This window comes from Macaca mulatta, chromosome 11 (assembly GCF_049350105.2).
Source record: "Macaca mulatta isolate MMU2019108-1 chromosome 11, T2T-MMU8v2.0, whole genome shotgun sequence".
In the NCBI taxonomy this organism is placed as follows: Eukaryota; Metazoa; Chordata; class Mammalia; order Primates; family Cercopithecidae; genus Macaca; species Macaca mulatta.
In genome coordinates, this window is record NC_133416.1 from 139,110,647 (window position 1) to 139,136,810 (window position 26,164).

Genomic DNA, 26,164 nt, shown 5'->3' on the forward strand with positions numbered 1-26,164 from the left:
TATGAATTCAGATCCCTTCCTTTGTGGCCCCAGTTTAAAACATATTTGGGCTTCTTCTTAGGGATGAGACTGACTGTCCAGGGCAGGACATGGGGTTTCCGTCCTTCCTGCTGAGGTGGGAGGCTTGAGACCTGACAGTAGCCAGTCAGTAGTGGCGTCGGTTCCGCCCAGCCCTCCCCAGAGCCAAGCACACAGTGGGCTGCGCTGTCTCCCCTGGAGTGCTGGCTTCACCCTGGCCCATACACAGTAGCCTGATGGCTCCAGCAGGGAGTGGATGGAAGCAGCAGCTCCCCTCTTCCAGGGACGATGTTGTCTCTTACAGAAGCACGTGCTTATATTTGGATTCCTGATTTTGATAGGAAAGCCTGTGCTGGACTATCAGGTCGGCTCGCCGGTCCAGCACGTACTCTGCTCAGCGCAGAGGCTACCGAGGCAGTGAAGACAGGACCTGCCCCGTAGGACCTCAGAGACGGGGCCTGCCCTGCTGTCAGCCTCCTCCCATTGACCTCCAAGGGTTTCATCCTTGCCCCCGGCCTTTTCTCAGAGATGGTACTCAGATATTTCTGTGTAGACGATAATGTGGAGTACATTGAGCCCACTTATCTTATTTTGAAAATTTGGAGTATTGCTGTTTCTGTGTCATGGTGGTTGGTATATAACATGGAGCTACAGAACGACGGTTTAGGAGTTCATCGTGTGTAATTAATTTAAATAAGTCATTGGCAGCTGGAGAATATGCCGACAGTACGTAGGAATTATGCTGCCTCGCCAATCTATGACGGAAAGGTCAAGAGAGTCTAAGTCGTACTTCTGAAATGTTTCTCTGCATAGCATACATTACTGGAAACCATGGTTAAGCTTTCACTGTTTTTCAGTGTTATCGTTTCAAGGTGAATTATTTGAAAATGAAGATAAAAGTTCTTAATTAGAAAAATAATTTTGCCATCTCCTAATAAAGAGGAAATTAAATCTGTGTGTAGTCAGAACTACTTGCTTATCTACAACAGGACTGGAAATTAAATTTCATAAGTAATCATTGAATCTTCTGCGATTCATGGTTCTGAACATTTAGCCCCAAAAAGGATAAATGTACAGGATTTTTAATTGTTAAGACAGCGTGCCACTGCCCTACAGATACCTGCATGTGTACACAGAATAGGGGGGAAGATGGCGTACATCACTCTCTGTGATGGAAAGGTCCAGACGCAGACTCAGTGCCCCTGGGAACTTTTATTTACTGGATAAATTCCCGCACAGCCTGTGTTGCTGGGGCCGGGGGTTGACACCAGGGTTGCCAGGAGCACCTGCCTTACCGAGGGGGTAGTTTCCGGATTAACGTGTGAACGAACGGAGGGAGCAGTGTGCCTGGAGAATGAAAGCTGATGTCAGCGCAGGCAGCTAGCCAGAGGCGTTTCCTCACATGTGCGTTTAGGAGCATAGGTGGCCTTCGTGAGCCGTGTGAGCAAAGGGGTGACTGGTTGCTGCAAGAGAGGAGACTGTTCCCAACCTGCACATTTTGAAGTTAAGGAGAATATTAATTTGTCTAGAGAATATTCACGTCTGGTGGCTTTGAACATCCTCATGCTGTTCACTTTCCATCTGTCTTTGGATGTGTGTTGTGGCTTTGCCTGGTTCTTTTAAATTGCGTATGGCACAGACAACATTTTTGTATCAGAAAAATCTAGAAAACAGCATGGTTGGAAGTGAGCAGAAGCAAGGCTGCATCTTGCCGGGGGACAGGCTCTTGTGACTGTGTTGCAGACTCACGGACCAGTCTGTCGCTGGCCACGCTCACTCCCGGGCAATGTGTCTCCACAGCGACCGTGGCAGCCATGTATTACAGCTACTACATGCTACCGGATGGCACTTACTGCCTGGCGCCGCCCCCTCCCGGAATCGACGTGGCCACTTACTACAGCACCCTTCCTGCTGGTGTGACCGTGTCTAACTCCCCCGGAGTGACGACCACTGCCCCACCGCCTCCTGGGACCACGCCACCGCCGCCCCCAACCACGACGGAGACAAGCAGCGGGGCCACCTCCACAACCACCACCACAAGGTAGGAGCAGGGTCCGCCGGTGCCTGCTGTGTGGGTCACTTAGCACTGCAGTCACTGGAGCCGTCTGTGTCTCCATGGGGGGCTTGTAATCTGGATCACATATAGGGGTCCCCATTATCTGAGTAGTTATTATTCCAAATCCCCAAGTTACAAAGTTGACAGGAAAACAGAAATGGTCGTAGCACAAACTTTTTAGCGTTGAAGTTAAACCTCTTATAAAGTTGAGTTCATTTCACGTTGCACGCTGGCCCCAGATCTCCAGCATCTGTTCTTGCGCTTTGTGTCAGAGTCTCAGTTGAGCTGTGCTAGGCAAAATCAGTATGCAGTGAAACTGCAGTTGTTTGTAAAACATGCAGGTTCGTAAAGTTGAGGAAGGTGATGTTGGGGTGCTTCATGAGTCTCCCAAGCTGTTGGCCATTGCAGGGGCCTGGCAGCTACTTCAGTTAACCTGTGAAGCCATCGGCAGAGCCCTAGCTTCCCCAACAGCGAGGGCCCCCAGTGTTCGTGGGACGAGGAGGAGACAGGTGCTTTACCAGAGGGCCTGGAATGCCCGGCCTTGAAAGGAGGCTCTTGGGAAATGTAATAAAACACGGGAGTTTCTGTAAAAACGACTCTTTCTGGTCATGCTGAGCAAGTCAAACAGGAAATGAAGAAAGCTGAATCATGCTTGCTGACTTTTTTTTTTAATATAACAGCAACAACAACAAAAACTTACTCTTGTTTATTTCTAAGAATTAGCTTGTGATTGGGGAGAAATGTTAATTACTAGGAAAAATGCACCTTTTATCACTAAAATCCCCATTTTCACTCGACAATAATCCTGTCTAGTTGACTTTAGTTTCTGTCGTATGCATCACCTTCAACAAGAGCCTCCCCTATATACTGTAACTCACATGTCTCTCTGGACATCTGAGGCGGTGAGGACCTCCGAGCAGCCAGGACGGAGCTTGGCGAGCCCCTGAGGCCCAGGGGCCTCACAGACTCTTCTCCCACAGTGCACTTGCCCCCGTGGCCACCATCATCCCCCCGCCCCCCGACGTCCAGCCTGTGATTGACAAGCTAGCCGAGTATGTCGCCAGGAACGGCCTGAAGTTCGAGACCAGTGTTCGTGCCAAGAATGATCAAAGGTCAGAAGAAGAATTTTGTATGTTAGGTATATGGCATTTGGGGATTTCGTTTAGCCTTTTTTAAAAAATGTAGGTACAGAATGAATTTTTTTTTTATGTATTTTTAATCCTTTTCTTGGCTCAAATGTCTTTTTTGAGATGGAGTCTCACTGTGTCACCCAGGCTGGAGTGCAGTGGCGTGATCTCGGCTCACTGCAACCTCTACCTCCTGGGCCCAAGCAATTCTCCTGTCTCAGCCTTCCAAGTAGCTGGGACTACAGGTGCGCACCACCACACCAGGCTAATTTTTGTATTTTAGTAGAGACAGGGTTTCACTGTGTTGGCCAGGCTGGTCTCAAACTCCTGACCTCAAGTGATCCACTTGCCTCGGCCTTCCAAAGTGCTAGGATTACAGGCATGAGCCACCACACCCAACCAATGTCTTTAGATAAATACATTTTTTAATTGGCTTGTTAGGCCGGGCACGGTGGCTCAAGCCTGTAATCCCAGCACTTTGGGAGGCCGAGACGGGCGGATCACGAGGTCAGGAGATCAAGACCATCCTGGCTAACACGGTGAAACCCCGTCTCTACTAAAAAATACAAAAAACTAGCCGGGCGAGGTGGCGGGCGACTGTAGTCCCAGCTACTCGGGAGGCTGAGGCAGGAGAATGGTCTAAACCCGGGAGGCGGAGCTTGCAGTGAGCTGAGATCCGGCCACTGCACCCCAGCCTGGGCGACAGAGCAAGACTCTGTCTCAAAAAAAAAAAAAAAAAAAAAAAAAAAATTAGCTTGTTAAATTGCTTAGACTTGGGGTGGTGGTTTTAAATTATGTTACCTGTTTTTTGTTTGTTTCATTTTTTAAGTAAGAATTTTGGGCCGGGCGCGGTGACTCAAGCCTGTAATCCCAGCACTTTGGGAGGCCGAGATGGGCGGATCACAAGGTCAGGAGATCCAGACCATCCTGGCTAATATGGTGAAACCCCGTCTCTACTAAAAAATACAAAAAACTAGCCGGGCGAGGTGGCGGGCGCCTGTAGTCCCAGCTACTCGGGAGGCTGAGGCAGGAGAATGGCGTAAACCTGGGAGGCGGAGCTTGCAGTGAGCTGAGATTTGGCCACTGCACTCCAGCCTGGGCGACAGAGCGAGACTCCATCTCAAAAAAAAAAAAAAAAAAAGAATTTTGAAGCTCCCTAAAATAAAACCCTATAATTCATGGTTTTCAAGAATCTGCCTTAAAAATCTAGACACAAACCCTTCTTTTTAAAAACCAAGTAATGTCCCATGCTTCAGTGCTAGTAAAGCCTAAAAATATATTGTCAGTTTGCCGTGTGACCTGTGTAACCCCGGGCAAGCGATTTCGACCCCTTGTATGCCGTCTCCCTCGTCTATGAGTAGCTGTAATAGTAACCACCTTGTGGGGTTGTGGAGATCAGTAAAGAGCTAGGAGAACAGGGCCTGTTGTTACTTCAGTGTGCTTATGTTGGTAAATGACCCATTTTCTTTCTCCTTCTGCTCAGATTTGAATTCCTGCAGCCATGGCACCAGTATAATGCCTATTATGAGTTTAAGAAGCAGTTCTTCCTCCAGAAAGAAGGGGGCGATAGCACGCAGGTACGTGTCTGCACACCGGGAGGCCGTGAAGCTGTTACAGGTAGCTCTGCCTTCCAGATCAGAAGTCACTTTCTGTTTATTCTCCTACAGGTGAAAGGGCTGGGTGATTCTTCACCTTTCTTTAATGTGTGTCTGGCATACTCCATCTTTCACGTCCCCCTTAGCTCTGGAACTTGATCTATTGAAAGCATCTGCCCACATTCACAGTACTGATGATTGTTTGTCCAGCACATTCTAAACAAAAAAAATCCTGTTCCTTCAGCTGTTCAATGTTTTGGCTGTCTACAGTTTTTAGCTACATTTCCTGACAGCTGGGTACCCTGCATGTGTTGTGTTAACATGTGTGAAATATATAAAATATGGCCAGGTACGGTGGCTCATGCTTGTAATCCCAGCACTTTGGGAGGCCAAGGCGGACGGATCATGAGGTCAGGAGATTGAGACCATCCTGGCTAACATGGTGAAACCCCATCTCTGCTAAAAATACAAAAAATTAGCCAGGCGTGGCAGCAGATGCCTGCAGTCCCAGCTACTTGGGAGGCTGAGGCAGGAGAATGGCATGAATCCCGGGGGGCGGAGCTTGCGGTGAGCAGAGATCATGCCATTGCACTCCAGCCTGGGCAACAGAGTGAGACTGTCTCAAAAAAGAATATATATATATATATATATATGTGGGCGCCTCACACCTGGCCAGCTGCTGCTGGGGGTGTCCTGCAGCATGGTCTCTGCCTGCTCCTGCACGCCCTTCCCCCTCACCAGGTCCCCGGCGTGGTGCTGGTGCCCTTGGAAGTGCTTTTTGTCCCGCAGCCCCGTCTTCTGCCTTTGCTCTGCTCTTCTCAGTTATACAGACACCCTGACATTTTTGTAAAGCCAGTTTTGGTGAAGAGATGACATGGACCTTGCTTCTCAGGAGATTTCTTCAGACCTTTATCTCCGATGGCATGGCCCACACTGAAAGAAACTGACTCCTCTGTAGGTGATGAGGATAATTTGGTATTTTTAAAGAATTCTCAGTAATCAGCGTCCAAAGAAAAGGTACCGAAGATTGGTTCCCAAGGCAGTATTAGGGCTTCAAAGAGTATAGTGTTTTTTCAGACAGGAGAAAATCTTCTGCTCCTCTTTGATACATTCTATTGTAAGAAAAAATAGCAGATCTGGATATGGAAGTCTATTCCCAGTGCTGCTTGGGCAGTAATGTACAGTTGCCGTTGTCCAGTGAAACATACATACTGTATACATCTCTCTTTTTTGAAAATGTCTGTATAATTTCTTGCTGACAGTTTATAGTGACATTTCATCTCTAGGCTGTGTCCGCACCGGAAGAGGCTCCCACAGACTCTGCTCCTGAGAAGCCGAGTGACACTGGGGAGGACGGCGCGCCTGAAGACACGGCCGAGGTGGGAGCACGGGCAGGCTCAGGCGGGAAGAAGGAGGCGTCGTCCAGTAAGACCGTCCCGGACGGGAAGCTGGTGAAAGGTACGCTGCCACTTGCATGTTGGCCTTGCACGTTCCACCGTAAGTCGGCAAGCGCAGGATCCTCGGCGACCTCACCTGCAGGCTGGGTTGGGGTTGGCGGCCCCCGCAGGTGGCTGTGGCGAAACCTCCACCTTCTGCGCTGTGTCGTGCTTGCCTAGCGTGGCACTGGAGGTAACGTGGGTGTGAGCAGCCCTTAGGTATGTGTCTGTTTAACAGTCTGTTCACTGTACTGGACGTTTGCAGAAAGTTTCAAATAATCCTTCATACTCCCTGGGACTTTCTGAAGCTATTTATATGCAAACTGTTGTACCAATGAAATTCATTTACTTACTTGTCAAAGCAGGTTCCTTGAGAATCTCTGCCAGGCGATACTTCGCTCACTCGATTTCAGTTACTTTATTATGTTCTTGGAGGGAGACTTTCATGTTGCAGAACACACATGCACGTAAAAATAAAAAGCCAGTGCAATTAAAAAGCAGACAGAAGCAAAGGCCAGAGCAGGCCCCGTAGCCAGGAACCTCATGGAAGCCCGTGTGGAGCAGCGGTGGGCTCCCCCACAGGAGGGAGGTTCTGTGGAGGAGAGGCGTTCAGCTGGTGTTGCGAGAGGAACGGGAGGCACCGAGGCGGGGGTGCAGCCCTAGGCAGGAGCCCCGTGGTGCGAGCTGCCCGGCCCTGTGCTGAGATGCGGTAGGTAGTCAGCAGTGACTAGGGGGGTGGCTGGTGAAGGATCCTTGGCCAGCTTGTCCAGGCGTGCCCTTTGGGGGAGGGGCCGGTACATCTGACAGGTTTCAGGTCAGCAGAATAACTTTATCCAGTCTGGTGACTTTGCGATGCAATTAAGCCACTGGAGCGACTTCAGAGATTTCTGGTGGCATTGGTGGCCTGGAATGGAGTGTGACAGGTGTGGCAGTGGGGCGAGGTGACAGCTCTTGGGTTAGAAGGAAAGGCAGAGTGGAGACGAGAGATTGAGGAAGTAGGCTGGGGTGGTAAGAGGACCATTCTTTGCATAAAGATGCCTTGCTGTATGAGAATGGTGATCATTTAGCAAAACCAAATCCGTGTGGATGAACTGTTAACTAGGCAATTCACTATGTGTGTCTTTGGGCCTCTCATTCCAGGAGGTTACCTGAGCACAAATGATCCATCTCTCACCCTTCCCGGCCACCCGCAGACTCTCATTGGAATAACCAAAGGATTGTAATAAGTAGAGGATGAAAATGGTTATTGCTCTAGAAAGCAGGGGGAGGTACTGTCTGTATGTCAGGGTAAGGCAGCACACCTGGAGCTCGCAGAGAAGTGCCCTTGAGACTCAGGGCGGTGACCCCAGGGGAGTCGACCGTCAGCCGCAGAGGGGTGGTCAGGAGGCTGGAACAAGCTGGGGGCATCCCAGAGGCAGCACTACCTCATCCGTTCTCACACCCAGAAAGAAACCACAGCCCGAACCTGCCTCCTGCCCCAGGGTTTGCGAGCGCAGGGAAGGCGCCTGACGCAGCCAGCTCTGGGGCGTGGAGAGGGGTTGTGAGCCCAGGGAAGGCGCCTGACCCCTGCCAGCTGTGGGGCTCGCAGAGGAGCAGCCCTGCACACAAGGCTGCTGCCAACCAGCATGGCCTTCTCCACACCTCCCTGATTGTCCTGGCACCTGGCAGACAAAACAGCACACCCAGAAGTTTCCCGTCTCCATCCACCCAAGCCTGAGACACCTGAACAGAGATCTACTCAGTATCTGACAAAACTCATGCTAACTCTCAGTTCTCAAAAGCACAGGCCAGCCTCTCTCTGAATAGATGCGGAGACAGAAATGTCATTGCGCCCACAGAGATTCCAAAGTTCGGAAGACACAGCTGAGCCTCCAGGCATATGGGCATCTCTGAAACAGACTGCGTAACAGGAGAAAAATCTTTAAGTCTCTAATTTGTATTCTACAAAACTGAAAATATAAAACTTGTGCTACTGATTATCAGACGTGGAAAAGATTGCTTAGAAATAAATTGCTGTGGAGTGTGGTGGCTCACGCCCATAATCCCAGCACATAGAGAGGCCAGGGCAGGCAGATCGCTTGAGTCCAAGAGTTCGAGACCAGCCTGGGCAACATGACAAAACCCCGTCTCTGCTAAAATTACAAAAATGTAGCCAGGCATGGTGGTGCATGCCGGTAGCACCAGCTCCTCACAGAGGCTGTGAAGTGGGAGGATCACTTAAGCCTGGGAGGTAGAAACCAGCCTGGACAATATCGTGAGACCATGTCTCTACAAAAAAATTAAATTAACCAGGCTTGGTGGCACACATCTGGCCTCCCAGCTACTTGGAGGCTAAGGTGGGAGGATTGTTTGAGCCTGGGAGATGGAGGTTGCAGTGAGGCAAGACCACGCCACTGCGTTCCAGCGTGTGTGACAGAGGAAAAAAATTATAGGTATCTTTAAAGTATATGAAGAACATATATTATTTCAAATTTGAATGAATTTGAAAATCAGTGAAAAATAACGTTTTCTAAGAAAACATGAGTTGCTGAAATTATTTCATAAATAAGGAACCGACATAGATCTATAGACCTGAAAGAATTTTGAAAATAATTGGTTAGTGAAATACCTCTAAACCCAGGCAGTCAGCCAAGACAAATTAAAGGTCAAGTTAATTCACCCTCAAGAAATAGAACGCCTACATCATTAAAGCCACTCCAGAGCATTAAGAAAGATGGAAAAGAATGAAGCTCTCAAAGCTTGGCAATCTGTAGACCACGATCACTTACAAGTATAGATGTTAAGATAAGAAACTGAATTCAGCTATGTATGAAAATAGTAATAAGTTACGAGCAAGTAGGATTGTTCCAGGAATCCCAGTATGTCACAAAATGAGAAGATCTTCTAGTACAGTTTATCATATTAACAGATGAATGGCTTTCTCAGATGCTGAGAAAGCAGCAACATTCTCTCACATTTTTATGATGAAACTTCTTTAGTATAACAGTAATTGATGTTGGAAAAACAGGCTCCGTTTTGAAAAATAATAAGACATCACATATTTGACAACCATAATTCCATATAAATCCAGTATTTAAATGTAAAAAATAAAACTAGAAAAGTAGAAACATATAAAGGTAATTTTTTGAAATAATCTTGGAGCTGGAAAGAAGTGTCTAAGAACTGAAGCTGTAAATCATGGGGAAAGATTAGTAGGTCTAATGGGGGCTTGGCCTGAATAAAGTTAAAAGACAAATACAGAAATGGCAGTAATTGCTAACACATAAAAATAAAGGTTAACATCCTTACTATAGAAAGAGCTTTTATAAATCAATAAGAAAAGACAGTCACTGACCTAGAGAAATAGACAAAGGACATGAAAAGATGGTTCCAAAAAGAAGAAAAATCGATGGCCAGTAAATATATTTTTTCAATGTATCCTCATTAACAGGTTTTTATTTTTTGCCTCTCAAATTGATAAAGTTTAAAAAAAGTAACAATGATAGGCTGTGGGCAGTGGGAGTACTGGTTTTGAAGGAACAATGATAGAGAGGCTGTGGGCAGTGGGAGTACTGATTTTGAAGGAACAATGATAGGCTGTGGGCAGTGGGAGTACTGGTTTTGAAGGGACAATGATAGAGAGGCTGTGGGCAGTGGGAGTACTGGTTTTGAAGGGACGGTGATAGAGAGGCTGTGGGCAGTGGGAGTACTGGTTTTGAAGGAACAATGATAGGCTGTGGGCAGTGGGAGTACTGATTTTGAAGGAACAGTGATAGAGAGGCTGTGGGCAGTGGGAGTACTGGTTTTGAAGGGACAATGATAGAGAGGCTGTGGGCAGTGGGAGTACTGGTTTTGAAGGAACAGTGATAGAGAGGCTGTGGGCAGTGGGAGTACTGGTTTTGAAGGAACAATGATAGGCTGTGGGCAGTGGGAGTACTGATTTTGAAGGAACAGTGATAGAGAGGCTGTGGGCAGTGGGAGTACTGGTTTTGAAGGGACAATGATAGAGAGGCTGTGGGCAGTGGGAGTACTGGTTTTGAAGGAACAGTGATAGAGAGGCTGTGGGCAGTGGGAGTACTGGTTTTGAAGGAACAATGATAGGCTGTGGGCAGTGGGAGTACTGGTTTTGAAGGAACAGTGATAGAGAGGCTGTGGGCAGTGGGAGTACTGGTTTTGAAGGAACAGTGAGAGAGGCTGTGGGCAGTGGGAGTACTGGTTTTGAAGGAACAGTGATAGAGAGGCTGTGGGCAGTGGAAGTACTGGTTTTGAAGGAACAGTGATAGAGAGGCTGTGGGCAGTGGGAGTACTGGTTTTGAAGGGACAATGATAGAGAGGCTGTGGGCAGTGGGAGTACTGGTTTTGAAGGAACAGTGAGAGAGGCTGTGGGCAGTGGGAGTACTGGTTTTGAAGGAACAGTGATAGAGAGGCTGTGGGCAGTGGGAGTACTGGTTTTGAAGGAACAATGATAGAGAGGCTGTGGGCAGTGGGAGTACTGGTTTTGAAGGAACAGTGATAGAGAGGCTGTGGGCAGTGGGAGTACTGGTTTTGAAGGAACAATGATAGGCTGTGGGCAGTGGGAGTACTGGTTTTGAAGGAACAATGATAGGCTGTGGGTAGTGGGAGTACTGGTTTTGAAGGAACAATGATAGAGAGGCTGTGGGCAGTGGGAGTACTGGTTTTGAAGGAACAATGATAGGCTGTGGGCAGTGGGAGTACTGGTTTTGAAGGAACAGTGATAGAGAGGCTGTGGGCAGTGGGAGTACTGGTTTTGAAGGAACAATGATAGAGAGGCTGTGGGCAGTGTGAGTACTGGTTTTGAAGGAACAATGATAGAGAGGCTGTGGGCAGTGTGAGTACTGGTTTTGAAGGAACAATGATAGGCTGTGGGCAGTGGGAGTACTGGTTTTGAAGGAACAATGATAGGCTGTGGGCAGTGGGAGTACTGGTTTTGAAGGAACAGTGATAGAGAGGCTGTGGGCAGTGGGAGTACTGGTTTTGAAGGAACAATGATAGGCTGTGGGCAGTGGGAGTACTGGTTTTGAAGGAACAATGATAGAGAGGCTGTGGGCAGTGGGAGTACTGATTTTGAAGGAACAATGATAGGCTATGGGCAGTGGGAGTACTGGTTTTGAAGGAACAATGATAGGCTGTGGGCAGTGGGAGTACTGGTTTTGAAGGAACAGTGATAGAGAGGCTGTGGGCAGTGGGAGTACTGGTTTTGAAGTGTAAGTTGATACAACCCAGTAATATGGACTGAATTTTAAATGAAAATGACCTTCTACTCCTAGAAACGTGTTTTACCAAGATGTCTATACATGGATGTTTGTTGTAGGGCATGTTTGTTTTTTTAAATAAAAAAAAAACCTTGGAAGCAGTTATGGTAAATTGTGAATTGGCATGTCCATACTACTTTTTGCTGTCTAAGTGGTCTGAGTTGACACGGAAATGTGTCTACACAGTAAAGAAAGGAGTTGCTGGGGCCGGACGCAGTGGCTCACGCCTGTAATCCCAGCACTTTGGGAGGCCAAGGGGGGCAGATCACGAAGTCAGGGGTTTGAGACCAGCCTGGCCAACGTGGTGAAACCCTGTCTCTACTAAAAATACAAAAATCAGCCAGGTGTGGTGGCAGGCACCTGTAGTCCCAGCTAATTGGGAGGCTGAGGCAGGAGAATCACTTGAAACTATAAGGTGGAGGTTGCAGTGAGCCTAGATCACGCCACTGCACTCCAGCCTGGGTGAAAGAGCAAAACTCCGTCTCAAAGAAAAAATAAAAAAGGAGTTGCTTATTAAGTGAAAATAGCAGGTTATGAAACAAGGAGCTGTGCCCTCACTTTTCACACGTGTACCATTGTACACTTCTGCCAAGGAATCCACCAATGATGTTCAGATGATTTTTTTCCGTATTGGGATTGCAGCTGATCTTTTTGCTCATATGCTTTCAAAATTTCCCATAGAAAATGTATATTACTTTTGAAGTTAGAAGTTAGCAATAAGAGTTGTTAGCTAAAAAGCAGAAACCTATTTGCTACGGAAGACGGAGGGTTCACTCAGGGGTGCCTGATGCCATGTCAGCCGTGCATCTGTCCCCGCTTGGTCCCGTCCTCCACTGCCTGGGAGATAGTGGGCCGTCATCGCCTGAATGCAGATCGTAGTGAGTGGTGTGCAGGAAAGAGGTGGGGCAGGTCTGTCTGAGGAGGCCTCGTAGGGGCTGGTCCTTGAAGAATGTGAAAGGGACAGGAGAAGAGCAGGCAGCTCTCAGGCAGAGGGCAGGCCGGCAGCAGAGGTGAGGGGCAGTGCAAACGTGGAGCAATGGCCCCGGTCACGCAGGGACGTGGCAGCCTTGGGAAGGAACTGGGTTTATTCTGAATGCAGCATGAGACCACTCGCTGAAGCGGTAGGACATGCATGTGTTGTCACGTGATCTGCAAGGAGGATTCTAGGCAGAAGCAACAATTTTGTGATTGAAAAATTCCACATAAAGAAGTAATTCCTGATTCCCTGCACTGACCTGAGGTACCATGAGAAACTTACTTAATCTTTTCACCCTCAGTTTTCCCATCTGTAAAATGGGAAGCCTCTCAGTGTCCGTTCTGTGGAGCTGTAAAGGCTGAGTAAGGGAGGCCTGTGGGCCATGTGCCATAGGCCACCCTTAGTGTAAGTAGCTGTGGTTTTGGCTTTGTGTTTGGTATGTATAGATACTAGCTTTAAAATGTCTACTTGAGAGGCCGGACAAGGTGGATCACCTGAGGTCAGGAGTTCGAGACCAGCCTGGCCAACATGGTGAAACCCATCTCTACTAAAAATACAAAAAATTAGCTGGGCATGGTGGCGAGCTCCTGTAATGCCAGCTACTCAGGAGGCTGAGGCAGGAGAATCGTCTGAACCTGGGAGGCAGAGGTTGCAATGAGCTGAGATTACGCCTTTGCACTTCAGCCTGGGCGACAGAGTGAGACTCTGTCTCAAAAAAGCAAAAAATGTCTACTTGAGGCTGGGCACAGTTGCTCATGCTTGTAATCCCAGCACTTCGGGAGGCTCAGGCAGGAGGATTGCTTGAGGCCAGGAAGTCAAGACTGCAATAAGCTATGATTGCACCACTGCACTGCAGGCTGGGCAATACAGTGAAACCCTGTCTCAAAAAATATTAAGAAAATAAAATGTAAAATGAAATAAGCATCACTAGAAAGTGTTCCAGAAGCTTTCATCTTAATACTCTTATTTGTTGATTGCATATTTTTCTAATTTGGGGAGATGGTTTGGAAATAATTGTTATTAAATCATTTCGTGATATGTTTTAGTCTAGCCCCTTGTTTTTTTTGTTTTGTTTTTTGAGACAGAATCTCACTCTGTCGCCCAGGCTGGTGCAGTGCAGTGGTGTGATCTCAGCCCACTGTAACCTCCACCTCCCGGGTTCAAGTGATTCTCCTGTCTCAGCCTCCCAAGTAGCTGGGATTATAGGCACCCGCCACCGCACCCAGCTAATTTGTATATTTTTAGTAGAGACAGGATTTCACGATGTTGGCCAGGCTGGTCTTGAACTCCTAACCTTGTGATCCACCCACCTCGGCCTCCCAAAGTGCTGGGATTACAGGCATGACCCACTGTGCCCTGTCAGTTTTTTTTTTTTCTTATGGAAAATCTCAAATATGTACGAAAACAATATCATATAATGCCCACTCACGCCCCACACATGTGCTCATCATCTGGCTTCAGCTGCCGGCCCTGCTCCTTATTATTTTGACGTTATAAAGTACTGTTCTCCCGGTATTAGTGTCTTGGTGTGTGCCCTGTCCCTTGAGGCAGTTGCTGATGAAAAGTGGTTATATTTCAGAGGGTCCGGGCTATCACATACTTAACTGTCTACTTCACGTCACACCGGGTTTGAAGCCGTAAATTGCTAAAGCGGGAGGACCTCCCCCAGGGGCCGGCCAGGTAGCCCGCCGTGTGCCGCAGAGCATCACAAACATAAGTTGCAGCCCTTCCAGAAGCTTCCTTGTTTACCCAGAACCCACCTCCCTCTCAGTCACCTGGTTTGCGGTGCACTTAGCATCCCCTTCATTGTGGGTTACTTGAATATTCTTCATAAATAACAACTAATGGTTTTTTAAAATACTGTATCTTATTGCAACCAGTTAGCTCTTGTCAAGAGCCATTTATCACAGCATCTGAAAGAGAAAGGGACTCTGTGTTCACTGAGTGGTGGGGCAGGGAAGATGATTTTTTTTCTTCAGGGCCTCCATATTTCCCTTAAATTAAACTTTCTGGATATTCTAGGAGGAGGGATTGCTTCTAAATTTTTGTTACGCTGGGTTTGAAATTTTCTTACAGGTGTGGAAAATGGTCTAACATAATGCCTGTCACAAAGTAGGTAAAAATGTTTGCTGAATAAAGGCATGGATTCTGTAATTTTTGGTTTGTAAGAAAAGGCTATTTTGTATCATGGGGAATTTTTGAAAGAGACCTGTTTATAGTGGAGTCACATCATATGCCTCCTGAAGCAAATTTAGATATATGCTGAGCCGTGAGCTTTTTTTTTTTTTTTTTTTTAAAGAAAAATGAGGCCGGGCACAGTGGCTCACGCCTGTAATCCCAGCACTTTGGGAGGCCGAGGCGGGTGGATCCCAAGGCCAGGATATCAAGACCATCCTGGCTAACACGGTGAAACCCCATCTCTACTAAAAATACAAAAATTTAGCCGGGCGTGGTGGCGGGCGCCTGTAATCCCAGCTACTCGGGAGGCTGAGGCAGTAGAATCGCTTGAACCTGGGAGGTAGAGGTTGCAGTGAGCCAAGATCGTGCCACTGCACTCCAGCCTGGGCAACAGAGCGAGACTCCATCTCAAAAAAAAAAAGAGAGAGAAATGACAAGAATTGGCCATTTAAAATTGCAGGTGACTGCCCTGGCATCAGCAAGTGTGCCCTTGCCATGCAGTGCCCAGTCAGTGTCGTTCTCACAGCACAATTCAGGGGCTTGCCCCAGCCCAGCGCCGTGCAGTGCATGTCTGTCCAGGTGTGCTTTGATGGCACGGCATCCCCACCAGAGACCCTGTGTATGATGTGGCTCCATGCTGGTCATCCCCTTCCCAGCAGCCTGTGCTCAGGTGGGTAGCAGGGCCTGCAAAGATTTCCACTCTGTAACATGTATCATAATTCTCACCTTTCCTCAATAGCTTCCTTTGCTCCAATAAGCTTTGCAATCAAGGCCAAAGAAAATGATCTGCTTCCCCTGGAAAAAAATCGTGTTAAGCTAGATGATGACAGTGATGATGATGAAGAAAGCAAAGAAGGCCAAGAAAGTTCTAGTAGTGCTGCAAACACTAACCCAGCAGTTGCCCCACCCTGTGTAGTTGTTGAGGAGAAGAAGCCTCAACTTACCCAGGAGGAGCTAGAAGCAAAGCAAGGTTTGTTGATAGCTTTTAAACTTCTTGAAAGAAAGGAAATACATAAATATAAGATTTATCTGCTAAGCCAAAAAACCTCAAGGCTGCCAACTAGAATCTGAAGCCTTTGGAAATCAGACCCATTTGGGAGTTGTGTAACATGTCTGAGGTTTTGAAACGTTCTCTGTTAGAGGAATGAGCTCTGCTCTTCACTGAACCTCAAATGCAGTGCCGTTGGCAGTTTGTTTTCGAAGAAACTGAGTTGGCCGTCTTAGCCCTCATGCGCCACAGTGGAATGCATTAATGGAGGCTCACTTTGCGCTTGGCTGGCAGCCCCAGGGTAAAAGGCTCAGCCTTGCTTCCCAGCTCAGGAACCAAACTAGGAGATGCCCTTTCGTGAGGCTGCCTCCCAACAGAACCATTGGGCCCTTGAAGGTGGTGTGTACCCAGCTGGTTTTCGGGCTGCAGCTCATCTTCATGGGCCACAGCGTGGCCACCACACCCGCTCCAACACTGCCGGTAGCATGGGGACAGCATATAGTCTTCCCATCCTGACTCCAAAATAAATTCTATTCTGCATTAAAGCAGTCAAATAATGGTTGCTGCATTGTGGTTGTTATCTATTCTAACTGATTTTCTTAAATTGCTTTTCATGTATACACACATTCAGATCAAGCAACATTTAAAAGAGGCCAATTTTCAGGCCGGGCGAGGTGGCTCATGCCTGTAATCCCAGCACTTTGGGAGGCTGAGGTGGGTGGATCACCTGAGGTCAGGAGTTAGAGACCAGCCTGGCCAACATGGTGAGACCCCGTTTCCACTAAAAAAAAAACAATTAGCCAGGCATGGTGGCGCACGCCTATAATCCCAGCTACTTGGGAGGCTGAGGCAGGAGAATTGCTTGAACCCGGGAGGCAGAGGTTGCAATGAGCCGAGATCGCGCCATTGCACTCCAGCCTGGGCAGCAAGAGCAAAACTCTGTCTCACAAAAAAAAAAAAAAAAGGCCATTTTTCAACCACAATCCACCATCAAGAACTTCCATTGTGCTGTGGCGTTCTCCCTGAGCAAACTTGTACTCATGCCTGTACATCTGAATCTGTACTTCCTGTGTGTAAACTAACCAACTGTCGGATCATTTGGAATAAAACACTTCTCATAGAGTATCCATTGCCTGGTGTGAATATTTTGGATATATGTTGAGAGCCATTCTGAGGTTTTCATTATTCCAGCTTTCGTTAGTATAGAGTCTCATCAGCCTTCTAACTCTAAAAGTAAAATATCCAAAAAAGGGCACGTTATAAACTAATTCTTTCAAAATTTGATTTGTCCGATGTATGTACCTATTCAGAAACTTTAACTGACTGCATCGTATGACGCTTTTGCAACCTGTGAAAATTAAGATCAGATAAAATACTGCTTGCTCTAAACTTCTCTTTTCTCTTTGTTTATTCCTTAAGCAAAGCAAAAGCTGGAAGATCGCCTCGCAGCTGCTGCCCGGGAAAAGCTGGCCCAGGCGTCTAAGGAGTCGAAAGAGAAGCAGCTTCAGGCAGAACGTAAAAGGAAAGCGGCATTATTTTTACAGACCCTCAAAAATCCTCTGCCGGAAGCAGAAGCTGGGAAAATTGAGGAGAGTCCTTTCAGTGTTGAGGTATAGTAAAGAAATCCCACACTGGTATTTGCGGGGCTGCGTGGTACATAGAAGCAGGGAGGATGTGTCTCCCTCCAGCTGCCTGTCTCTGGCCTGAGTGAGGGATATGAGCCCCCAGCTCTTCCTTCCTACGTGGGTTGGCTTTTGCTTTATAGCTGTGAATCGAACAATTTGACAAGAGTTTGCCCCGTAAGTGCACGTTCACATAAACAGCAAATACTGCCTGCGATTTCGGGGGAGCCTCTGCTTCATGGCTGCCCTTATGGGGCGGGCAGGAGGGCCTGGGGAGTCACTCCCATGGGTCCTGCTGGGGAAATGTGGTGGATACACTTCCCTGGAGCCCCGCCTCTGCAGCAGCACCAGTACTGAGCTCACACTTAGGGCAGAAATCCTTTTGCCACAGTCTGTATCAATGTCAACACTTTAATTAAAGAGAAAAAGGAAGAGGGAGTTAAGAGAACAGATTCCGGGAGTACATGGCTCCTTCCTCAGTGGTGTGAGCAGAGATATGGCCTTACATGGGGATCATCACATGGCTGCCTTACAAGTCTCCTGCACCAAGGGAAGGTGCTCAGAACAGAGGCCTTCAGTAGACACTGGCTCCTGTGCCAGGGGAATTGCTCACATGGGTGTCTGAGACCAGAGGCCTTCAGGAAACACTGATGCCTTCAGCAGCAGCAGTACCGTAATTAATCATATTCAGCAAAAACACTGCTTTTTTTTTTTTTTAGTCACATCAATTTAGAATCTTTTAAGTTTAATTTTAGATTTTTTATAGCAGTTCTGTCTCTGAATTTTATTTTGTATTTAAACTACAAGAATATCCAGAAATTCTTTGGGGAGTTTAGGAGCATTTTGGAGACATAACTCTTTTAAAGTAAGAAAAATAATAGAGTAGGACACATCCTTTGAGGATTAAAGGAGGATTGTCTTTGTATCAATAAACTATGACAAAACTGGGCATTTTAGTAACTAGTCCTATAATTGTAGATAAAAGCTGACTTAACATTTGAACTATAATATTAGGATGGGTTTAGATCTACAATTAGACAATAGCTAAAAAGTTGTGGTTTTATGTTATTTCAAGAGCACTTAAAAAATCTTTTTATAAAATCTTTCTCAACCTAATCTCTCTCCTAAAAAAAAATGAATGAACACAGGAACAGAAAATCAAACACCACATGTTCTCGCTTATAAGTGGTAGCTAAACATTGAGTGCACATGGACACAGAGAAGAGAACAGCAGACACGAGGGCCTCATTGAGTGGGGAGGGAGGGAGTGAGGAAGGTAAAGATGAAAAACCTCCCTATTAGCTACTGTGCTCACTGCCTGGGTGATGAAATAAATAAAAGTTGGAAAGAATAAAAAAGATAGTAACTCTGGGAATTTTACTTTTTGAAAAGTTTGCAAACCTTCAAAAAATTGGAAAGAATGGTAAGATGCCCCCAGTGCCCAGGCAATTGCGTGCGCATGCTTACTCATCTATATGTGGGCACGTTGACCCATGCGTGCTCACCCTCTCTGAGAGTCGTTTGCAGACGTGGTGACCGCCCTACCCTGAATACCCATGAAGGGCCTTCTCCTGGGAAACACAGTGCCGCACGCAGATTGCCCACTGATGGTACATCACTTCCTCTGCAGGCCGCAGTCACATTGCTCCAAGTGGCCCCACGTGTCTTTTGTAGCTCTTTTTTTCCCGTAGTATAGAATGAGCCTTTCACTTTAATTATGCTGACATTTCTAAGAGTCCAGGACCATTATTCAAAACTGATTCTCTGCTTGAAGTCACTCCGCTTGTTTTTGTGTGGAAACAACATTCTGGGCTCAGACTTTTGAAATGATGCAGAAGGCTGAATCAGCTTTCCTGTTTTGGGAGTCAGTCTGAAATCCCCTCACATCTGGCAGGAGGCCTCAGAAATAATATGATGAGCAGGGAGGGGAGAGTTACATAAGAGGAGCAGAGAAGATGAGTCTGTGTGAGACCTGTCGAGTGCCCGAGTGCCACAGGGTGGGCTCCTGCCCCTGATTCCGGAGTGCCCGGGCCACCCACTGTAGCCTCAGCTCCACAGGTCGGTGGTGCCCAGTCTTCTGAGCCGTTCGACTTGCCAGTCCCAGAAATGAACATTTTCAGGGAAGGTAGGAACCCCCAGCAGCCCCGCAGGACACCATCTCACAGCCTTTCCACGGCTCTTCAGAGTCGGGGCTGCCTCCTGGCTCCTCACTTCAGCCCGTTATGGCAAAAGGATCTCTGGTCATTCCTTAGCTTTAATAGGATTTCTTGGCTGGGTGTGGTGACTCACACCTGTAATGCCAGCACTTTGAGAGGCCAAGGCGGGTGGATCGCCTGAGGCCAGCAGTTTGAGATTAGCCTGGCCAACATGGTGAAACCTCGTCTCTTCTAAAAATACAAAAAATTAGCCGGGCATGGTGGCGCATGCATGTAACCCCGGCTACTCGGGAGGCTGAGGCAGGAGAATCTCTCGAACCTGGCAGGCAGAGTTTGCAGCAAGCTATGATCCCGCCACTGTACTCCAGCCTGGGCGACAGGGCGAGACTCCATCTCAAAAAAAAAAAGGATGGCCAGGCATGGTGGCTCACGCCTATAATCCCAGCACTTTGGGAGGCCAAGGCAGGTGAATCACAAGGTCAGGAGATTGAGACCATCCTGTCCCACATGTTAAAACTCCATCCCTACTAAAATACAAAAAATTAGCCAGGCATGGTGTTGCGCGCCTGTAGTCCCAGCTACTCCGGATGCTGAGGCAGGGGAATCGCTTGAACCCGGGAGATGGAGGTTGCAGTGAGCTGAGATCACGCCACTGTGCTCCAGCCTGGTGACAGAGCAAGACTTTGTCTCAAAAGAAAAAAAAAGATATTCGGCAGCAATAAGGGGATGAAATACACAACAACAAAAATGATCATGAGGACGCTTGTAGCCACACAGAAAATGCTTCTGATGTAATAAGCAAGAGAAGCACAATATAAAATACATCCACTTCTGTGGTTACAGCCATGAAAATATGCATGTGGCAAGAAGGGAAGGGAATTTAAGAAAGTAAGCGACCTGTTACAGTGGCGTATGGGTTATCGTGTTTTGATATCATTTGTGCAGTGGATAAAGGGGTTCATCAAAAGACATTCGTGAGAATACTTTAACCATTTATATTACATGACTGTATCTGTATGTTGTAATAAAATTTCCGGTGAAATTCAGTCACAACTATAATTTATCACTAACCCAGTTTTTCCCAATCTACTGTAGTTCCACATCACAGCAACCAGAATTATTTCCTTATAAACACAAAATATGTTACAGCTTAGGCCTTTGTCCTATTTATTTATTTTATTTTACTTATTTGTTTTTTTGAGACAGAGTCTCACTCTGTCACCCAGGCTGGAGTGCAGTGGCACAATCTCGGCTCACTGCAACCTCTGCCTCCTGGGTTCACGCCATTCCCCTGCCTCAGCCTCCCGAGTAGCTGGGACTACAGGCGCCTGTCACTGCGCCCGGCTAATTTTTTTGCATTTTTAGTAGAGACGGGGTTTCATCATGTTAGCCAAGATGGTCTCAATCTGTCCTATTTATTTTTATACGTACATTTCTCTCACCTCTCCTGTTTGCAGGCATTGGTTTTTGAATCTGTAGAAAATGGAAACGAGTGTTTAAATCACTAGAATGCTCTCCCTGGATATATGTGTGTGTATGTGCAGATTACAGCTACCAAGCCATTTCAACAAAAGTGTAATGGTTGTAGCAGATGATGATAAATGTCTTTATTTGCTTCTGAAACAAAAATACTTGTAATTAAATTGGCAATTGTCATAAATAAAAATCAAACTCAAAAATATTTTTAGCCTAAAACAACTTCTGGGACAGGTTACCCTTGACTTTACTAAGTATTCTAGCATCTACTTTACTCACTGATGTTGAGACATTTGACCCAGCTGTGTAGTTGTAAAATTCTCGGAGTCCAGGAGGACTTGAGACAAAACCATGTTTGGCCACCGCACACCCTGGGTGAGGGAGCCAGCGTGGCTGAGGGCACATCAGCACCAGGAGGCTCATGGCACCCCCAGGTCTGTTGGAGCCATGGCTAGCTCAGGCTGACTCTGCAGGGTGGCATGAGGACACTCCCTTATACAAGGCCTGGCGTAACATGGCAGGAATTTTACTGTCACCTTAAAGTTAACTAAAAACAGCCACAGAGCAGCTTATGTGCCTGAAGGACAGTCACTTCTCTGTCTTTACTTTGCTTTTTATAAAACTGATGTATACATATTATTTTTAAAGTTCAAATGCTACAGAGAGGTATAAAAGAGAAAAGGTCCTTTCTTTCTTGTGTATTTTTTTAAATTCCTGTGGAAATGGCACTTTTTAAAATTCCTCTCAATTCTCTCCCTTCTGTAGTTTGAGTTTTTAACATAAAGGTTACCATTTTACCTTTTTTAACTGTGCCGTTTATGCTGGCATTAAGTGTATTCACACTGTGCAACCATTACCACCCATCCATTCCCAGAATGTCCATCTTCTAAAACCAAAACTCTTTAGCCATTAAATAGTAACTCCCTGCTCTCCCCTCCCCCAGCCCTGACACCCACCTGCTTTCAGCCTCTGAACGGGACTCCTGGGGACTGCCTGTGAGTGGGATTCTGCCGTGTCTGTGCTTCTGTGCTTCTGTGCCTGGCTGACTTCGCCTAGCGTGGTGTCCTCCGGTCCAGCCATGTGGCAGCCGCGTTGGACCCCCTTCCTTTTTGCGGTTGAATGATGCTCCGTCGTGTGTATCCCCTCCCTTTGTTTCCTGTGAATCCTTGAGGGGAAAAACTCAATTCGATTCATGTATGTAGAGATGTAAAACCTCACAGTTATGGGATCATACCCTACGTATTTTTCTGACATCTTCTTTGACTTACAGTAGAGATCCTTCTGTTATCAATGCTTACAGTAGTGTTTGGTGTGTTACAGGCACTTGGTAGATATTTATTGACCGAATGACTGTAAGTAGTTTACCTGTAAATCACCCCCTCTGTGTGTGCCCCTCCCCTGCTGTGGGAAATGTGAGCCACGTCTCAGGTCTGTCTTTGTGAACAATGCCATCACCCATCTGTGTCCTGTATCTTGTGTACTCCAGTGAGTGCACTCATGGGGGAAATCCTCACCATGGAGTTCTTTTTTTAATTTGAGATACTGCTCAGTTGACCTCTGAAGGGATTGTAGCAGTTTTATTGGCGCCCATGGAGTATGAGAACTGTTTCTTCATGCCCCTGTCGGCATTGGGTACCATCAGCCTTTCAGTGGGAAAGCAGCATCCGCTTTAACTGACATATTTAATGATAAGTAATACTGAGTCACTTTGCTGATGTCTTTTTTTTTTTTTTTTGAGACGGAGTCTCGTTCTGCCTCCAGGTTGGAGTGCAGTGGTGCGATCTCGGCTCAGTTGGCTCACTGCAACCTCTGCCTCCCGGATTCAAGTGATTCTCCTGCCTCAGCCTCTCAAGTAGCTGGGGCTATAGGCGGGTGCCACCACGCCCGGCTAATTTTTGTATTTTTAGTAGAGACAGGGTTTTACCATGTTGGCCAGGATGGTCTCGATCTCTTGACCTCGTGATCCGCCCGCCTCAGCTTCTCAAAGTGCTGGGATCACAGGCCTGAGCCACTGGCCCGGCCACTTTGCTGATGTTTCTTGGCCTTGTCTGCTGCCTTTTGAACTGACTTTCCCTTAGCCTGGGCCTGTGTTTCTTCCGGCCCCAGGAAGGGCCCTTTCTTTGTCTGTGCTGCTTCATGTTAGCTGTTTGTCATCAGTGTCACAAACTTTTCTTCCTCTGGTACGTTTTTGACCTGCCACACTTGGAATTAATTTCAGTTTGAGGAGCCTGTCGCTAGATGCAACACATTCACTAAGTCATACATGTTTTCCCCAGTGACTCACAGAGCCTTCTTTACGACGCGCTGAACTCCCATTTGTACTCGATCTTTCTGCGTATGTGTTCCTGTTCAGTCCCATTGATCGTTAGGAGAGGTGATTTTACGTATTGAGATACAGTTGTAAATGATGTCCTAAAGTGTGCCTGTTGGCATGGAAAGATATTGGCAGTACTCTTAAATTTTTCAAGTGGAGTATAAAATTTATAAAAGCATATGCAAAAATAGTGCATATAAACCTGCATATGAGACTGGAGAGTTCCCTTGACCCCTTCCCAGGACTCGCAAAGGGGGTGGCTCGTTTGCTCGGCCGCCACTCAATCTCTTACAGGAGGGACCACATGAACAGACAGGTGCGGGAACCAGAGCAAAGGAACGCTCCTCTCTAGCGGGAGCAGGCTCTGCGCTGGCCTCACGGCATCCTCCAAGCACATTACAATGCTCTTTTAGCTTTGCCGTCCAGGAGGGGGTGTCTGTGACCCCTGGAGCCCCAGAAAGCGTGTGTTACAGTCAGCGTTGAGTGTTAATCAGCTCTGGAGGGCCAGGGTGACAGCCTTTACACCCTGCCCTCTTGGTACCTGAGTTCTTGTCCAGCGTCCAGCAAGAATCAGGTCACACGAACAAATTGAAGGATGATGAATGTGGAGGACTTTATTGAGCTGTGGAAGTGGTCTCAGCAGAAAGGGAAGCTGACAAGGGGTTACAGCAGGAAGATAATTTTCCCCTGGAGTCTGGCCATCCTCAGCCAAACTCCTCTCCAACATCCAGCTGCTTCGTATCCTCTCTTCGCTCAGACGCGTCTCTCTTCTGTGTGTGTCCCCTAAGTCTGGAGTCTGGGGTTCTTATGGGCACAGGATAGGGGGCAGAACAGGCCAAAAGGCAACATTCAGGCGGGAAAACAGGGATAGTTCTCACTTTGGGCCGTGGGTCCAGGCTTGAGTGTGAAGCCCTCGCCAGTATTTCCCTGCCTCCTGTCCGTGTCACATATATTCTCTCTCCATTCCTAGTGTGTGTTCTTAATCCAGGATGAAGAGAAGGCAGAAGTCTTCACTGAGCCCCTTTTGCCATGCAGTCATTTACATAGTCGTGCAGTCATTTACATAGTCATGCAGTCATTTACGTAGTCATGCAGTCATTTACATAGTCGTGCAGTCATTTACATAGTCGTGCAGTCATTTACATAGTCGTGCAGTCATTTACATAGTTGTGCAGTCATTTACATAGTCATGCAGTCATTTACACAGTAGCAACAGACTGCGGGATGGTTTCTTGGATTCCACACATTTTTTTCTTTTTCTTTTTTGAGAGAGTCTCACTCTGTCACCCAAGCTGGAATGCAGTGGTACCATCACAGCTCACTGCAGCCTTGACCTGCCAGCCTGAAGCAGTCCTCCTACCTCAGCCTTCAGAGTAGCTGGGACTTACATACATTTGCCGCCACGCCCAGCTAAACGTTTTTTGTATTTTTGGTAGAGATGGGATTTTGCTATATTGCCCAGACTGGTCTTGAACTCCTGGCCTCAAGCAGTTCTCCCGCCTTGGCCTCTCAAGATGCTAGGATGACAGGCATGAGCCCCTGCACCCAGCCCATAGATGTTTTCAAGTTACAGATCCTGCCAAGTTTACGATTCCAGTAAGAGTTTGACAAGGAAATAGGAACTGAAACCCGCCTGTGTTTGCTGAATCTGCTGTGTGCTAGGTGCTGAGGCACTTTGGGATATGCATTAGAAGCTTGCTTGTTCACCAGTGACCGTGATGGCATTTGAGCTGTTGCTGTTCACACATGGGCATTTCCATCAGGACAGCACAGCCAGGAGGAGAGTGGCAGCTCCCGGATCTAGGGCTCAGGCAAGGCCTTGAGGCGCTTACAGAATAGTGAGGACCCACGAGGACCAAAGACCCACAAGTGGTAAAGGACAGGTGGCCCCACTCGAGAACACACGTTCTCAGGCAGGACGGGTATGACAATGGGAGGCCAGTTGTAGAGAGCCTGGGACGCCAGGATAAGTGAGCATGAGCACGAGAGCACGAGAGCTGCATTTCCGCTGAAAGAGTGTGGCTGTGGGGCAGGGGGCGCTGGAGCAGAGTAGAGGCAGGGGTGGGAGGACGCACCTGGCCAGGAGACAGTAGGGCAGTGGGGCTGGGTGAAGGGATGGAGAGGACGCTTTAGTGTTTGCCATCCGTCCGTGGGATTGGCCCATTTCATAGTTAATGTAATGCCCTTCACAAATAAGATTTCTTTTATTTTCCAATACAATCAGATACACAGTCGGTCTGCTTTTGAGCAATTTGTTTTGCCACAGTAGGAAATAATAGTTGCTAGTTCATGTGCTAATTTGTTGCCAAATACTTCATTGTGATAAAAGGGGGCTAATCAATGTTATTTTCCAATGTTACAAAAGTGGCAGGCAGTAAGCTTTTAATGCTCTCATAAATGACCATTTTTCAGAAGTTCTTTGCTTTGTCCTCGACTCTACCTGAACCAACGTACGTCTGCCCCCCCACACTCAAACATGACTTCGGTTTTGATCATTTTTGCTGGAATATTAAAATTGCATCTCAAAGGCAGCTGTGGTTTCTGGAAAGCTGTGTTTGGCATCAGTCCTTGTGCACTTTTAGCACTTGAAGCTGAAAAAAGCGGTCATGTCAACATCACAGACCATCTTAATTCCGCCTGGCAGAGCTCGCGGCAGCTCTGGTCTTCACCTTCGTGGTGAAGGATGATCGTGTTGTTGGAGTAAATAGAACTGGGCTTCATTACAAGTGACATTTGAAAGTGTTGATTCAGATTGTCCCCTCACTTCAAAATGAAGCCCTCGTCTTTAACCACAGTGGTGAGATAAGTTTTGTTTTTTGTTTTTTGGTTTATTTTTGAGACGGAGTCTCGCTCTGTCGCCCAGGCTGGAGTGCAGTGGCCGGATCTCAGCTCACTGCAAGCTCTGCCTCCCGGGTTTACACCATTCTCCTGCCTCAGCCTCCCGAGTAGCTGGGACTATAGGCACCCGCC

General features: G+C 47.2%; 1 protein-coding gene across 4 annotated transcripts in view; it reads left to right on the plus strand.

The window, feature by feature from the left end:
• Nucleotides 1-26,164, plus strand: part of SFSWAP (splicing factor SWAP) — a 93,467-nt gene that overhangs the window by 41,659 nt on the left and 25,644 nt on the right. For 3 of the 4 annotated variants that reach the window (XM_077955849.1, XM_001105117.5, XM_015109714.3), the window contains 6 exons: nucleotides 1,819-2,059; nucleotides 3,055-3,186; nucleotides 4,685-4,778; nucleotides 6,083-6,254; nucleotides 15,378-15,608; nucleotides 17,046-17,236. In XM_077955849.1, the coding sequence (XP_077811975.1) occupies nucleotides 1,819-2,059; nucleotides 3,055-3,186; nucleotides 4,685-4,778; nucleotides 6,083-6,254; nucleotides 15,378-15,608; nucleotides 17,046-17,236 (1,061 nt within the window). The remainder of the gene's footprint in view (nucleotides 1-1,818; nucleotides 2,060-3,054; nucleotides 3,187-4,684; nucleotides 4,779-6,082; nucleotides 6,255-15,377; nucleotides 15,609-17,045; nucleotides 17,237-26,164) is intronic. The other variant, XM_015109713.3, reaches the window with a different exon arrangement.